This window comes from Tenrec ecaudatus, chromosome 1, assembly GCF_050624435.1.
Source record: "Tenrec ecaudatus isolate mTenEca1 chromosome 1, mTenEca1.hap1, whole genome shotgun sequence".
Classification (NCBI taxonomy): Eukaryota; Metazoa; Chordata; class Mammalia; order Afrosoricida; family Tenrecidae; genus Tenrec; species Tenrec ecaudatus.
In genome coordinates this window covers 149,271,898-149,289,012 of record NC_134530.1, presented here as the reverse complement: position 1 = coordinate 149,289,012, position 17,115 = coordinate 149,271,898, and the positions used below count along the sequence as shown (strand labels likewise).

The window sequence follows — 17,115 nt, the reverse complement described above, 5'->3', positions numbered from 1 at the left end:
CCGTGAGTCAGGGTCTTCCCAATGACCACTGGCTCTTATCCCTCACATCCCCAGGCCAGTCTCGCAAGCCCAGCAACAGAAATCCAGCCTGCACCTGTGGGATGTATCCAGGGAGCCCTTTCTTGCAAGATTGTTTCAGCTAAAATGTAACCATCCCTTTCCATGCGCAGTTGTGGAGCTCCCGTTGTGTGTTCTGGGCTGGTGCCCGCACTGGCAGGTGGTGCAGGGAAAGGGGCACCTGCTAACTACTGGGTGCAGTGCAGGGGCCAGGAGTGCTGCAGGCACGAGGAGCGAAGTGCTTGTCACAGGCTGGGCCTCGGGAGAGGGCTCCCAGAGGGGCTCATGCGTAACCCCAGGGTCTATGAGATGTGTAGGACTGCCAGAGCAGAGCAATGGGGAGGTCTATTAGCTTCCAAGGGTTGTCATCACAAATGACCTTGAACCCTATCTCTTCAAACAACAGAAATGTATTCTTTCAGCATGCTGGGGGCTGGAAGTCTGAAATCGAAAGGATCGACAGGGTCCCTCTCCCTCCGGAGCCTCCAGGGAAGGATCCATCCTGGCTTCTTCCAGTTTCACGTAGCCTCAGGCAGCCCTCGGTGGCTGCCAACTGCAACCTCTGCCTCTGTCTTCCCACAGCCACCTACCTTTGGTGTCTGTGGCTGTCCTCCCTTACAAGGGACCCAATCGTCTTGTCCCAGGGCCCACACTCACGCCCGACCTCCTCTCAACTTGAGTGCATCTGCCAGGAGCCCGTTCCTGCTTCTCAGGTGGCAGCCTTAGGAGTTGAGCACCACTGTTTAGGGGGAAGGACACTATTCAGCTCTACACAGGAGACCTTTGGGTCAAAGAGACCAAAGCTAGGACAGCCCACGTGGAGCCCAGGGTCAGCATAGAGACCTCCTCCGGGGAAGAGGGGAAATGGGCAGGTTGTTGAGGGCTCTGCATGCTATGAAGATGGGTCTTGGTCGAGAAGACACACAAGAGGGGCCACTGAGGGTCATTGAGCACGGTCCTTTCAGCAGGTGTGTCTCGGGGATGGTTAGCCCAAGCCTGGCAGCACAGTACATGCCACGGGTTACACGCCCTCCTGATGCAGCCGTGGGCGAGTTATTTAACATCACTGGATTGTCAACCTCTCCTGCTCACAGGGCGGGGAGTAAGAGCCGCTCTCTCCAAGGGCTGTGCTAGACGGGTGAGATCCTTTCGCCAGGTGCCTGGCCAGAGTCAGGGCGTAGCCAGGGGGAGTTCGGGGAGTCCTCATCACTCTGTTCATGGAGTCTGTAAGTGGGGTCTGGATCTTCACGCTTCATTGAACCTTGGCGGGGGATTTAAGGCTAATAAAGGGGGCTGGGGCTGCTTCTGTCAGAGTGAGATCACTCCGCTGGTACCCCAGCGGTCGGATCCCCCTTGAGTGAGGGGACAGTCACATCCCAAAATGCCAGGCCACAGGGCACTTTCCGTGGTTCTCTGCTTGGACATCCCCTGGGGTAAACAGGGGAGACGCCAAAGGTGGTCAAAGACCATGGAGCTTGCCACCTCTCACATGTTTTAACCAGCTGTGACCCTATTCGACTGTATGTGTTGAGGGGAGTATCTGTGTAATGTCTAGCCAGTACAGTATCCCTGGTGGGCACTCAGTAAATATGAACCCATGAGCCAGACCAGCTCGCCCCTCGACTGAGAATGAGCATTTGGGTCCCTGGATAGGCCCAGACCCACACTTCAACAAGGTCTCCGTAAGAAGCATGAGCTGGACAGGAGAAGCACGTGGGGATCTGTGTGGACCTTGTTAGATAGTAGATCCGGCTCCGTCTCTCTGGGGTGCAAATGCACACTCGCAGCAGGAGGGTGAAACCAGAATGACTCGGTTCGAAGCTCTGGCCTGAACAAAGACCCGACTGCATGAAGTTGGGGTCTCCGGCTCAGAGGGTCCCATGAGAGCAGGGAGGGCAGTGGCTCACAGGTGGATACACGGAGCCCTTTCCTCCCTGGACCACTCCTGCGGCGACTCCTGCCGCTGTGCAAGGCTGGGTGGGGCTAGTACGTTTGAGTCCCAAGTTCGTCGTCTGTTAGATGCCGGAAACTCTGACAGTCACCCTTGCCCCATGCAGTTGCCACCCGCCCTAAGGTGCAGATGCAGTCCATGGGAGAGCTCTGCAGAGTGCAGCAACGCCACAGACATTGGTCTCGGCTCGCTGGCTCTCGGGGGGCCACAGAGTTCTGCAAGCTGAAGGGCGAGCTTCTCTCTGCAGGGTCAAACTCTGGGCCCAGCTGGGTCATCACAGGGGAGCTGGGGGAATCAACTTCTGTTGCCCCTGAGGGGTGATGGGGCAGGGGCAGCGGTGGCAAAGAATGGGTATTAATGCCACCTAGAGGAAATCATTGGGACCACAGGCTATGGAGTGGGGTGGTGGGGGGGGGGAGGCGTGGGGGGTAGGGAGAGGGAGAAGTGGAGCGGGGAATTACTCTCCTGGTGGGCCCAAGCATCAAGTGTCTCCAGAACTCTCCAGTCCAATGTAGCTTTGAGGAGAGTCCCTCACTCAGCTCTTCCTCAGAAGATGCCTCAGGGCCGATGGGCCCGACCACCTGTCTAAAACGTCAATGCCTAGAGCCCTCCCCCATAGGAACCCTGGTGGCATAGTGGGTACACATTGGACCACTAACCGAAAGGTCAGCAATTCGAAACCACCAGTCTCTCTGCAGGAGAAAGACAAGGCTTTCTCCTCTCAGCCAGCGTTACAGTCTTGGGAACCCAGAGGGGCCGTTCTGCCCTGTCCTGTAGGGTCACTGTGAGTCGGGATCAGCTTAGTGGCAGTGAGTGACGATGCTGAACAGGTTGCCAGCTAAGATGGATGAGGGAGAAAGGCCTGGCAATCTATTTCCAAAAACCAGCCAATGAGCACTGTGTGTATCTCAACAGCTCAATCCATAGCTGATCGAGAGGATGGTGAGGGCCAAGCCAGCAGTGTTGGGTTCCCTTCCAGAGCAATCAGACACAGCACAATTGCAGATGAACTTCCAGAGCAATCAGACGCAGCACAATTGCAGATGAATTCTCCTGAGCAGGGAATCAGGCTTGTCTTAGTTATCACGTGCCGCTATGACAGAAAGTCCACAAGAGGGTGGCTTTAACAGACAGACATTGATTTTCTCACAGTTTAGGCGGTCCACAACCTGGATTCAGGGCCCAGCTCCAGGCACTCTCTCGCTGACTGTGGGGGAAGGGCCTGGGTTCCTCAGCATCTGCTTCCTGTTTCCAGTTTCCTTGGAGATCTCTAAGTGCCTTGGCATCTCTGGTCCCCCACCTCTGCTCCTCCCTCCTTGTATCTCTTACAAGAGATTGACACTCGCTACTCTAACCTTCATTAACACAGCAGCCAGCTCATCCCCAAACGGGATTGTAACCACAAGCTCAGAGGATAGGCTTTACCAGCCAAACAAGCAAAGACCAAACCCACTGCCATTGAATTCACGCCATAATGTTGCCACCAGTGCCTTTTATATCCAGTTGCTCCCCACGTGGGAGCACAACCCCGGGGTTCTTGAAAAGATAGCACTGTGCTTCAAAGAGTCAAGCCCAGCACCTGCGTGCCGCTCACCTGCCTTCTTGTCTGTGTTTACAGGAAAGTGTGGATTTGGGAGAGATCATGTTCTCCCTCTGCTACCTACCCACCGCAGGCCGGCTCACCCTCACGGTGATCAAATGTCGGAACCTCAAGGCCATGGACATCACAGGTTACTCAGGTACCTCCCTGGCCCAGCCTCCCCGCCAGATAGTGGGGACGTCCCCCTTCCCCCCCCCCCCCATGTGGCCGAGACCCTGGGATTTGGAAGGGTGCTTGCTGGGAGAGAAAGGCAAAGGGTTGTCGCTATTCTGAGCGTGGGAGCAGCCCGCTCTGGAGGCTCGCTGCCTGGATTTGACTCCCAGTGCTGACTACATGCCCCAATGTCCTAGTCTGCAAAGTGCGAGTGGTAATACCTTACTTACAGGGGCCGCTTCGAGAATAAACAAGTCAATTCATGGAAAGGGCTGAGAATTGTGCTGGCACATAGTAAGCACTCGGTAGATATTAGCTACTATTATCATTTGTTCTATTTGAGACAGAGAGGCCGAAAAGGAAAGAGAGGCCATCCCCAGGCTCCCAAGGAGATTTGTTCTGGAGAGTCTTTAAGTCAGAATTGTAGGTATGTCAGAGCAGGGGCGGGCGGTTCTCATTTCACCTGACTGTAGCGCAAGCAAAGACTCCGAGCTCTTTCCATGATGTAGACGCTGCGCACGCAGCAAGTGAAGGTGGCTGTGGTGGAGAATTGGTCGCCAGTAGGGGTTGGCTCACTCCTTCAAAGCGAAGGCAATTTTACAGAACATTATGGAGCAAGAGAGAGCTGTACAAGGACTGCCTCTAGTGGGGTGCAAAGCATTAAGGAAGATCCCCGTGAGGCCCCAGGACGTCCACAGGGTTATGTGGGGCTGGAATGTGTACCTGTTTATGGGTCCATGTGGGCCTCTTGCAGCCCTGCCTATGGAGGGGTCATGGGAGCAATCCCACGGAAAAGCAAAATGCGTCTGTATTTGAGGTGCTCCTGCAGGGCTCCCGGCCGAGGCCTGGCCTCCGCACCCGGATTGCTGCTTGGCAGAGAAGGGGACAGAGAGCCCTGTCCTGGAAACACACGCACATACATGCTTGGGCACAACATGTAACCTGCGAGAGACCCTGGTGACGAAGTGGGTTACACACCGGGCTGCTAACCACAAGATGGGCAGTGCAAACCCACCAGTCTCTCTGAGGGAGGGTGATGAGGCTGTCTGCACCCATCAAGATGTATAGCCTAAGGCACCCTCTGTAAGCTCGCTAGGAGTCGGAATGGGAGGTTGGGTGGGACCTGCAGGCTGGACATGGTGGGCGAGGTTTGACACCTTCCCCACCCAACCCCGGGCAATTTGGACCCCTGGGAGCCTCCCCACAAACAGCCAGCGAGGGGAACCGGGGTGAGGCTTCACAGGTCCCTGGAGCAGTCAGAACCGCACTTGGAATAGCTAATGTTATTTTTTTGTTTCTCTAGACTCCCCTCTCCCCAAGAGCCCCTTCGGATAGATGATTCAGCTCACCAATATAAAACAGCTTCAGGAGGGGCCACTGGCTGTGAGGGGAATCTATGGAGAATTGCTCGTGGTCTCTGGAGAAATTCCTTCGCATAATCATAGCTGCCACCCAGAGGTGATGGTCCAGCTAGAAACATCTGGGCCCAGGCACCACCTGGTTCACTCAGAGGAGAGGAGATATTCCCCAAAAAAGAAAAAAAAAAAAAAAAGCAAACCAATCAGAAAACCCCACACACCACACAACTAAACAAAACCAGAGTTGCTACTGCCCAATTGCCTTGAAAATTGAGGTTCCAGGAAAAGGTGGTTGGGAGATGCTGAAGTCATGTGTTTGTTGTGGCTTGGGAGCCTGAGCCCCCAGCTCCCACGTCTCTGCAGCGCTCACCCCTTCAAGGCCAGACGCTCCCAGGAGAGCCTTGCCTGTCCCTGAAGCGCCCTGACGCACAGCAGACCTAGTGCAGAGCTGAACGAGCCTCTTCTGCCGTGTGAGAGGCTCTTAGTCAGCAGCAAGTCCACTTCGCCCCAAAACATAGCCTGAGTCGATTGCATTTTAATAGCAAAATAAGTGTGTATCAGGGACGGCTGTGTGCCGAGGACTCTCGAGACTGCTGAGGGAAATAGGATTTTGCAGCCCACGTCCCCACACTGTCTTGCCGGGTGTAATTAAATTGGTGTGCTAGAGAGGGAGCCTACGGTGTGAAGTCACTATTACACAGCCAGGCTGCTTCAAGGCAGAGAGAGGGCCTGGGAGGGGAGACTCACTCCACACCGAGTTCTCACCTCCCTCTTACGTTGTCCCTTGTTCCTCCCTGAGTTTGGAATCTGGCATCAAGCCTCAGCCAACAGGTGGGGGCCCTCCTTTCATTGGGGATTTCGGTCAGCATTGTTTACAGATGTAAGGTCCTGGGATGGTGTGCTGTGGCCATTGACCAAACCGAGCCAGATGTTGATGCCGACTCGTATAGAGCAGGGTAGACCTGCCCCTGTGGTTTTCTGAGAGTGCAGCTCTTGGCAGGAGTCGAAAGCCCTGTCTTTCTCTCTGCAGTGTCAGATGTGCAGATCGCAGCCTGGCACCTCACCCCTACACCCCCAGGGCATCTTGTGGCAATTGAGAGGCATTCCATAAGTATCGAATGAAGGATGAGTCCATGAGGAGTTACTGGCTTGAAGGACTTGGTCATTGAGTGATGCGCTGGCGTGGGCATGGCCTAGGCCCCTCTAAGTGGGTCTCCCGGTGCTTGAGTTTGGGTTTACCTTCAACCCAGAGTGGTTTGATGTTGGGCTAACCTCGAGTGTGGAGAAGCCAGCATTCGGTTGTTGCCTGATCCTGACCCAGGGTAGGGGCAGCTTTGGTCCGCCCCTCACGACAGATTCACAGGAGCCCTGGCTTCTGGTCAAGAAGGTATCTCAGGACATCAGCATCTCCAAAGTTACTATTACCTGTGAGTGGCCCTCCGGTTTCTTCAGCTGCAAAGCATAAATACCAATTACGATGGTGACCCAGACACCTGCGCTGTGAGGTACAATAGGTGCCCCTTCACTTAGCTGAGTAGAAAATTTCAGGGTAGAGAGCTGACTGGGAGATAGCCATTCAAAAAAATAAAGGAGAGACCGGGCTGGGAGGCACAGGGGAGCTCAGTGAAGAGGCGTCTTCTACTTAGAGTGTCTCATTGGATGGAAAACATCCAAGATCCTACTGAGAAATGAAATGTCAACCAGCTGCCCTGACTCTCAGGAGGCCTGCCTCACTCCCCTTGGCCACAGCTCCTGCCTCCTCCACTGCCCAGAAGGAAACAGGAGGCTTCCGGGGACACAGGGACCAGAGCCATGACTCTCCTTCTTGATGTCAAATGGACATGAACTTTCTGGGACAATGGGACCCATAATCATGCTGGCAGGTGGGGAGGACGAGAACAACAATGTGGTGTCGCTGCTCATTTGGCTGTGACACGCTGCTACTCCTTGGGCACTGTTGGGTTCTATTTTTACCCACCCCTCTGCCCTCTGGTTAATCATGCTGACCAACCCAGGGAAAAGGACTTCATGCCCGGGAAAGAAAGAGTGCCTTTGTCCCAACTCGCCACCCTTTGGGGCCAGCTGGCCATCCCGGGGACCAGATTTGGGCCTGTGATGTGCATGCCCATGGGTAGGTGTCCTGTGTGATTTGGGACCAGCTTCCCCATTAGTGAAAACCCATGAAGCACCTTCTCGGTAATCCTGAGGTAGCCGGAGCCTCTGTGTTTACTAAGCCCTGAGTGTCTTCAGAGACAGTGCGCTACATACATGCATGGTGGTTTCATGTTAACAACCCACTGGTACCACCTGACAAACCACAGTGGCTCTAGGGTTCCGTCCTTCTGCTGTAAACGATGTTTGAGAGCATCTGCTTTGCACCCACCCTTTCCTTGGCCCAGATCCATATGTCAAAGTGTCCCTGCTTTGCGATGGGCGGAGGCTGAAGAAGAAGAAAACCACCATAAAGAAGAACACTCTCAACCCCGTCTACAACGAGGCCGTCATCTTTGACATCCCCCCGGAGAACATGGATCAAGTCAGTCTGCTCATCTCCGTCATGGACTATGATCGGTAGGGTGTGACTCCCCACCCCTCACTCCCACTTTAGAAAGTATTGGGCTTTGGGGTCTGGGACCTTGTGGTTCAGGGTCAGGTGCAAGGTGGCTTTAAGTATGACTCCACCAAGGAGGACCGAAGAGTTAGAGGAAGGGCCCCACACAGAGGAATGACGCTTCCCTTCCCAGTTAACCCATTTCCACAAGGCACAGCTCCATCCACCCTTCTCCATGGTTTGACCTCCAGCTATGATTCCTACAGCTGACACTAAGCTCTAGCATCTGTCTCTCCCTGAATCCTTTACTCATTTCCATCGCCGATGCTGCTGTTCTTGCTCTGGGGTGGCCCTGCACCTCCCTAGCCGACTCCCAATCTAGGGAAGCACCGTGTTTCAACCCAGTCACATACTCAGCACGTGTCTTCCTAAAAGACCATGTTCTTCTTTGGCCTTCCCCCTCTTTAGTACTCTCAATGGACAAGAATTTCCCCCCAGGCCCTGCTGAGCATGGTTAGAGCTCAGAGATCCGAGTTAGACCTGCCAGACAAAGTCCTAGACCCCAAGGCACCCTTTGTTGGATGCATGCCTGATCACCAACTCCAAGCCCTCGGTTTCTCCCTCAGTGTGGGCCACAATGAGATCATCGGTGTCTGCCGCGTGGGCATCAATGCAGAAGGCCTGGGCAGGGACCACTGGAATGAGATGCTGGCCTACCCTCGGAAGCCCATCGCACATTGGCACTCCTTGGTGGAGGTAAAGAAGTCCTTCAAAGAGGTGGGTGAGGTCGGGCTTGGCCCTCCGCATGTTTGCTGCATTGCAGTGTTGGCTGGAGAATGGCAGTAGGCTTCTGTGGGACCCTCAGCCTTTCGTGGGGAGGGGGTGTAAGGGCCACATTGCTTCTTAAAGGCTCCTGTGTAATCTATGGAAAGGCAAAGGGAGAGGAAAGTAGGAAGCCGCTGGCAAAGAGCCCCTGGTGTTGGGCATTATTGCAAACAAACCGAGTTCTTAATGGGAAAGCAGAACTTGAGGAAGGCTTCCCAGCAGCCCGCTGTGCCGGGACTCAAATGCTTTCACAAAGCCCCAGGGCCTAGTTCCTCCTGGAAGAGAGCGCCCCAAGGGGATGAGATCAGAAGTTGGCCTGAGATGCCATCCCGATGAGCAGGAAGTTCAGGCCATCAGTCACCTTAGCTGGAGAGCAACACTCAGCAGGAAGAGAGCATGGCCTTGCACTTGCGGTGCTGCACTTTGAAGCGAGGCCGCAGTGGGGACTGGATCTCACGTGGACAGAGGGAAAGAGCTCTGAATTGGGAGTCCCAAGGCTTGGGCTCCCATCCCACCTCTTCCTGACCTGCTGTCTAGCTTTGAGCCAGCCACTTTCCTCTCGCCTGCAGAAATAAAAAGTCCCTTCAAGTGACATCAGACCCCCTCCCGGTTTCCTGGTCCTCTGCTGGTGGTGCTCAGGCCTGCCGTACTCAGATGTAGGAATGGGAGGGGTGTCCCCGCGAGCGGGGTCAACCCTCTTCTCCCCGAGCTCCTCCTTCCGAGGCGTCTCGGACCTAGGAGTCGGAGTGACAGTTCACTCCGTGCTGCAGCCTTCAAGCCCAGGAAGTCTGGCTAGTCGCGTGGAATGGGAAAACGGGCTCATCAAAATGGAGTGTCCTCCCTCCCACACGCGGCCCCTCTGCCTGAAAGCAGCACACGCGGTGTGTGCAGGCAGCCCCGAGGGCCCAGCGCCTTTCTCTCAGCTACACACGCCAACGCCCACCTGCGTCCTGCTCTCGGGAGACCCTGAGAGCTCAGGGGATGAGACACGGGGACTCAGGGAGAGCCAGGCGGATTAATTTGGCTCCCGGGTCTGACTGTGCTTTGCAGTGCCCTCCTCCTACACTGGGCCCGCAGAGGCCAGCAGGACTCCTCTCCATTTGAGCCTCGCAACTCTGCCTTGGGTGGCCTTGACTGGACCCCTGGTGGCGCTGGGGCTGGATGTTAGACTGCCAACCTTCAAACCCGTCAGAGGAAGATAAGACTTTCTGTCCCCAGAAACGTGGGTAGTCTCAGAAGCCCGGGGAGCAATTCGACGGTGCCCTGGAGGGATGGGCCCCATGGCAGTGGGTGTGGGGTTTAGCAGAGCTTGAAGGCAGGAGCCGATCTCAGATCACTGGCTGGATCCCCAACCCCCAAGGAACCTCTGCCCACTTGGAAGGAAGTCTCTTTTCCAGAAGGCCCTTCTGCAGTGCAGGGGAGGTCTGTGACCACCCTGGAACTACACAGGAAGCAGCTATGGGGCATGACTCAAGTTAGCTGGGGTCGGCATCTGACCCCTCTTGACTCTGTGAGTAGATTCAGCCCCGGTGTGGTTGCTCTGTGCCCCTTTCTCTCCGCCCTCTATCTTTTGGTCCTTAGGGGATGTCTATGAGTCAGATAAATATGCTAAACTGCTTACGACAAGTTAGGGGCACACACATGGAGTGGAATCTAAGGGGTCTAGCTATACCTCTGGCCTGCCATGGAACAGATCTGGTCCACTCTGGTCATCAGTCCCCTCGTTGGTAAAATGAGGTCAGGCGAGGGATAGAATGATGGTTAGGACCCCACTCATATCTGCTTTTTTTTCTTTTTGTAAATCTCTGATCCAAATGATGACTGGCCCGTGAGCCAGCCTCTCAGACTGGGGCTGCCTCTCTGATCTTGAGTCTGCAAGAGCCCACCCTTGTTGCCAGGCGGGGTCTGTCCACAGAGCACTGAAGAGAATCGCCAGAGTCAGGCTGGGGAAGTGGGAGGGGTGATGGGCAGCTTGGAGGTATGGGGGATTCTTGGTCCCTGAATCGCTGTCCTTGGCAACCTCATAATTGATCCCCGGTCCTGTTTCTCTGAGAAGTCTCACTCACTCGTCCAGACCCCCAAAGAAGGAAAGATAAAATTGAATCAAGCCTCTGGAAATGACTCTTGATGAGGCAGTAAGGAGAAAGTCATAGTCTATGGAAAACGGAAAGAGAATAAATCGATTGCTATCCTCTGGGTTTTCCCTTTTTTGGACTTCTGACACTGAGCTCCTGAGACTGTCTCTCCCCAGCTGCCGTCTTCTGCTCAGCTGCTCATTTCTCTGCATCAAGCAGCTGAACACGGCCTCCTCCTTGGCGCCTTAGGGTGCCATCAGCTCACACTCACCTATAGCACCCACCATTCAGATACCTTTATAAAAATGCATGCAAAAGTCAGCACTCTGTGTTGATGGGATGCATGGGATGGGAGCAGATACCCATCTTCCTCAGAGCCGGCACCTGCCTGCTTTTCAGCTCTGTGCGGGACACTGAGCAAGAGCCTGTTCCTGGAACGTGTTTCTCCCACCTGTACAATACAGATAGCCATCTCAGGAGATAGGAAACAATTGTATCTGTCACATCCTCTGTATTGTTCATGCTGCACCTTTCTTAGAGAGGAGCCCTGCTGACTCAGTGGTTAAGCTCGGCAGTTCGAACCCTCAAGCCACTCCGTGGGAGAAAGAGGAGGCCGTCTGCTTCTGTGAAGATTTACGGCCTGAGAGCCGTGGGAGACAGTTCTCTTTTGCGCTGCAGAGTGGCTGCGAGTTGGAACCAACTTGACCGAAATGGGTTTTAGTTTGTTCGAAGAGTTGCCAGCGCTGGCACTATTGGTATTTCATTGATGAGAACCAAGCGCCTTCTACTCGCATGCTTGTTTGGGGTTTAAAATAGGGTTGAGGAGAAGAAATGAACCAAAAAGATATTTTCCCTGCTCGGCCTGTTTGCATGAATAAAAATGCATCATTCAAGCCATAACCAATGCTCTTTCCCAGCAGCCTCTCCCCTCTCAGGGCTCCTGCCCGATGCTGCGCATCACCGGTGTCACCACAGAGTCCGAGTGACCGGCGACCTTCTCAAAAGCACTTTTATTAAGGAAGGGTTGGGACCCTCTGCTAGAAAAGTTAGATCTCTGTTGTAACGTAACCCACTTCAGAATAACATAAAGCTTTGCTGGCACACAATAGTCTTCCTGCTCCTTCAGGCTGGGGACCGGTTTCCTGCTCTTTCAGGCTGCCATGATAACAGTCCTCCTGGAATCATCCACCTTCCCATTATTCACGAGCTCCATCCCTCCCCTTTATCCATCTTCATAGGGAAAGCAGAGGCTAGCAGGGGAGCCAGTGTTTCTTCTTCATTTGTCCCAAATAGACAATGAAGTTCCGTGCGACTGCTCTCTGGGATGTTATATAAGGAAAGGAAAGAGGGGGGCGGGGGATGTGGAGCCATTTCATTGTCTTTCTCTGACCTGGCCTATCAATTAGGCTGCTGCTGTGACATGCTGACCCAAGGACAGGACAGCCATTACAATGGCCCTTGCACCAACATTAAAGGTTGCCCCGGAAAAAGGAGGACCCCTAAAATGACTCTCTGTTCGGTGAAAGCATTAGTAATCGTCTCGTGTCACCTTCTGGTTAAGGAACATTTGAGTCAGAAGTGGCCACGGGTTCAGCGGCCAGGCATTTATTTATCTACAATATTTCACCAGGGAGCCCCTCGGTTGTGATTTCATTCACGTGGACGCTGCAAGCAGAGAGACTGCCACCCGGAGTTAGGAGTAAGTACCTGGTAACGGACCCTCAGAGGTTAGGTTTCTGGCTATCTTTTGTGTCCCTTTCCTCCCCCAGGTGACCACATGCTAAGGCAGCAGAAGAATAGAGCAGAAAAAGCACAGAGTGCAAAGTTACAACTGGTTACCTGGTTCCAGATCCTGGCTCTGCCCTGAACACATGGTGCCTTGACTTCTCTGTGCTTGTTCTGTTCTTGTTTGCAAGAATAAAAAGGTTTGGCTGGGTGAGCTCCCAGGCCTGCTTCCTCCGATGGCTAGGACGGCTCAAGTCTAAGTTACTTAAAGAGTCTCTGGGTAGAGAAAGGGGTTAACAGGCTCAGCTGCTCATTGAAAGGTTGGCAGTTCAAGTCCAGCCAGAGGAGCCATGGAAGAAAGGTCTGGTGATCTGCTCCCAATCAGCCAGTCCCGGACACCCAAAGAGCACAGTACTACTCTAGCAACCCATACAGCTACCAGGAGTCGGAGCCAGCCCCGTGGCAGCGGTTCTCCCGCTCAGTCGGGGGTCTATCAGTCAGGTCACATCCTAATGGCCATCACAAGCTGACTGATGGTCAGCCCTTCGTTATTTGTAAAGATCTTCAACTCCTATACAAGGTGCTCTGCGGGAAAGGGCTGGAATATGGCAGGAGCTTTCTTAAGAACTGGGAGCATCGGGCTACTTTAGTAGGTCTGGGTCTCTACTCAGCTCTGTGGGGTTCTCATCTCTTCCCTTGGTAATGCTGGGTGGCAAATGCCCTTTGCCCCATGTGGCTCAGCACCATTTAGATGCGACTGTGTTGAGGGGAAGCGGCACCCTCTCCCATGTCATCCCCCTACACAAATGCCTTGTGGCACCTGCTCCTTACCCCCATTGTCCCTCAGTGGAGACACTCCCCACCCACCCCTCCCAGCACAGGAGCCGCAGAAGCTGCTGCACTTCAGCCTCAGGAAGGCCTGACCACCTCTCTCTGCTGTCCTGTCCCGCAGGCACCTGAGAGGCCGCTGGCTTCCTCGGCCCATGAGAAGGAGGCGGGGAGCATTGGGCACTGAGTCACTTCGAGGTTACACAACCTCAGACAAGTCAGGAATACCCACAGGGTCAGACGCTTGCCCACAAGACCCTGCTGTCGTCAGGGCAGGCTTTCACCCTTCCTCATCCCTCTCCTTCACCCCACTGCACCTCATTACATCACCTGCTCTCTTAGGGGGCTTAGAGGGGGTAGGGAGGCAATCTGGGAGACAGGAGAGCTGAGGAGAAGAAGAGGTGGGGGGTGCCAGAGAGAGGAGGGGGGCTGCCACCTCCTCACCCTCCTGCCTCTTCACAAGTCGGGTGAGGGGCCCATAGGAAGCGTTAGGAGTAAGCAAAGGAGTGGAGCGCTAAAGCAATAGCAGGTGTTTCGCTGTACTAATGGCTCCCAGGCAACTTGCTAATAATTCATGATCGCGAGTGCTTGGCAAAAAGGGCACACTCGGCAGAGGCCTCTTTCGCTGCGAACATCACCGGATCTTCAGTGTGAAAAATGGCTGAAGCACGCAGAGATGGTCCAGGCAAGCACTGCGCACGCGCGCGCACGCACACGCAAGCCTGGATGATCTCTGCAGCAGTTAGGCTGTTCAGTGAAAAGTCAGGTATCCCACACTGGACACTCTAAAGCTGTTTTCCTGATGTGGTTCGCATGGCTGACAGCCAAAGAAAGAAAGGTTATGAGAAGCGGGGCCAGGGAAGTTGTGGAGGCTGCGATGGGGATTCCCGGGGATTCAGGGGGGATTCCCTGACCGCTTGTTTCCTCCCGCAGTGGCAGGGCCGAGCTGCCAGCTTCGACAGCGAGAGCTCGTGCCCGTCTCCGAAGCCACCTCCAACACCGTGAGCGGCCCGGCCGAGGGACACAAACGGCACTCAGCAGCGTCCTTTTTGCACTTGTCCAGCAGTCTAAACACAGTGTTGTGCAGTCGCAGCGGCAGCCAGCCCCTCACTCCAGACTCCGACCTGCCGCGTGTCGGCCAAGGCCAAGGCCGAGACGCTGGTCCTGTGGTCAGATCTGTCTTCGTCTTTTCTGTCTCCTAAGGTTTTTAATCTGTCTTTGTGGTTTTCACTTTGCGTGGACCAGAGAGGAAGAGGGAGGGGGTACACAAGTCAGGGACGACACAGGGCGGAGAGCCCCCTCGTTGGTTCTACAACAGACACTGTAAAATAGCAGTCTCTTCTGTGGAGCTGGACCGAGTTTTGTGTTGCCACCGAGACCCCCCATCCTGGGGAAGGAGGACGCGGTCCAGAGCTGTGCCTGCATTCTCCACGTCCTGCGGAAATGGTGCCAAACCAAGAGCCTTGACACGGCTCGTCATGACTCTGTGAAGCTGGTGTGACATCAACCGAGAGGGGCACTGCCACCGCCCTGTGTTGCAATCACAAGCCTGTGGTGTTGGGGGACCATCAGCCCAGCCAGTGCGCAGGCTTACTCGCTCCGCTTCCTCCTTCGCTTTCCTCGTGAATGGAGACTCTGGCATCCTCACGGGAACACAGTCACTTCTTTAGGAGTGACTTGGCAGAAACAAAACAGGCCAGATGCTCTTTGGCGGCTCCACAGTTCACGATGGCATTTGTTTGAACACAGAATCTTTGTTCTCGCAGGTCACCTCTGTTGGTTCCAGAACGAGTTCTGCATTATACATAGCTTTAAAATTCCACAAAGTATCAAGCAGCTGTTCAGAGGGCCTCAACAGATTCCAGAAAAACCTAGATAAAATGTTCTTTTCTGAACGGGGCATTTTGAAATCCGAGTTAGTGCACTGTGGACCCTCTTGCTCTGAAGGGTATCTTCTTGACTGAAACTGAGGCGGTGCAAGCCAAGGTCACCCCCACTGACTCTGGGGCAGTATTCATCTTAAACTTTAGTTTTATAAATTACTAAGGACTTCTGTGTTGTTGTTGTTGTTCTTTTCAGTGTTAGTGGGGGTTGGTGGGGGGCTATTGTTGTTTCTCTTTAGATCTCTACTTTAGGTCAAATTCTGTTTAGGAAACAAATTGTTTAAATGATTCCATGTTGTAATAGCGCATTTCTCTTGAGCTGATGGTGACCTTCCCCTCTATGCCTGATAACTGGGTGGGTTGGTTGATCTCATTCTGTAGCTGTAGCTCTGGTAAACATGTGGAGGGAGCGTCCACGTCAACGTGTGATGACCAACACCACTTTCTAGAGCTGTGTGTGTGACGTACGAGAGGCAAGCCTGCTGGGGAACCCTTTCTTTCAACACGGGGAGGTCCTGAACCTAAAAGCTACTCACCAGCCTTGTGTCTTATGCTTTCTCTCTGTCACATGCTACAGGGGCAGCAGCTCAATAAAGTACCCCTCATTTTAAGCTAAATTAGCAAGTGTCTCGGCTGATGTCACTTTAGGACGTGTCCCCTAAGCTGCCAAAATGACCAGATTGAGCATGAGGGAAAGAGGAATTGTGGGTAAAAGACATTTTGGACTTGGAAACCCAAAGGTGATTAAAAACAAACTTTGTCCTGGACTGAGTCACAGGCTAGGAGTGAATGTATCGCTGGTGTGGAAATAAATGTCCCCCTGAAGGACATCTGGTCAGGCAGTTCTGAAGCCGAGACTCACTTGAGAATGAGAACAAGTTCCAGGTCGTGACAGCCCTCTTAGCGGATGGCCAACTTCATTCTGTTTCTCGACTGTAGTCTGACTCCAGGACAGCCAACTCCATCACTGAGCTGAGGCTGCGGGCCCTATAATTATGAGGGAGACAACAGTTTCCTGGGCCACGGGGAGCCCAGAAATTAGTGGGAGGGGATCCTTCAAAATGCATGTCCAGTTGTCACCTTGAAATCTTTGGGCAGGTGAGGGTGGCCCGCTCTGACCTTCTGGGGAACGGAGTACTGGCAGTGTGAATCATGGGAGAATTCCTGCTCTCAGACGTTCCTAATCCTGCCAAGCAGCTGTCTCCCACGAGGGAACAGCCCGAGCAGGTTTAGAAAGGCATTTTAGGAGCAGAATGTGGTCAGCCCCCACACTGCCTAACCAGCCCGACCATCCCAGCTCCAGCACGCTCTAAACCCTCATAGGAACCCACCCCTGGCAGGCTTTTACCACCTGGAACCTCACCCTGACAGCCCACAAGGGAGACTAGCTCTCCACGTGAAGCATGGGCGAACCAGGAGTGTCTGCCAACTTCCTTTTCAAGCCGAGTGTCTCTCCCTCGGCGAGGAGTTTCCGAATAAATGAAGCGCCGAGCTGGCTTGTCTGTGGACTGCCCTCGGTATGAGAAATGTCTTGGGTGGTGGTGTGAGCGTTGCTGAGGTCACAATAAGCAGGGGGACTTGTACAAAGTCTTGTTTTGTTTTCTTTACCAGGAAGGCCCCCTTTCCTTTACTTGGCTAGGTTTCTGGGCTAAAAGGCGTCTTCCTCACACCCCGCTTTCTCAGGCTGTTAATTAATTGCATCGTCATTTAAGAAATTATGTTGTAATTACTGCTGTGTGCCTTCCCTCCCCTGTCACAGCCTGGAGTTTTTATGCAATTAAATCTCTTGTCTGTTGCCCCTTCTTGTCATTTCCTGTTCCTGAGACTTGGTAGAAACACCGACTTCTTCATTCGTGATGTGCACAGTTAACCGCTTCCGTGCTGTCAGAGGTTCAGCTGCAGGCTTGTTGGCTTTTGACCTTCTGCCTGAGGGATAGCTGCAGGCCCCATATGCTTGGGAATCCACCTGCGTTTGGTCAGACCCATGGCTCCCAGAGCAGTTGGTGTGCCGGCGCCTGGCTGTTCCCTCGGCTGTCGAACTCAACCGGCAGCCCCTCCAGACGCGCTTCTCCAGGGAAGCGGGTCACGCATGCTCCTCTCTGGAAAGCA

The 17,115-nt window shown here is 53.9% G+C and overlaps 1 protein-coding gene across 1 annotated transcript in view; it reads left to right on the top strand.

The window, feature by feature from the left end:
* SYT6 (synaptotagmin 6) overlaps positions 1-16,745 on the top strand; it is an 89,471-nt gene extending 72,726 nt beyond the window's left edge. Inside the window, exons 4-7 of the mRNA XM_075540317.1 lie at positions 3,627-3,747; positions 7,519-7,690; positions 8,297-8,447; positions 14,057-16,745. Of these exons, the coding sequence (XP_075396432.1) occupies positions 3,627-3,747; positions 7,519-7,690; positions 8,297-8,447; positions 14,057-14,128 (516 nt within the window). The 3' untranslated portion in view covers positions 14,129-16,745. The remainder of the gene's footprint in view (positions 1-3,626; positions 3,748-7,518; positions 7,691-8,296; positions 8,448-14,056) is intronic.
* The last annotated feature ends 370 nt before the right edge of the window (positions 16,746-17,115 follow it).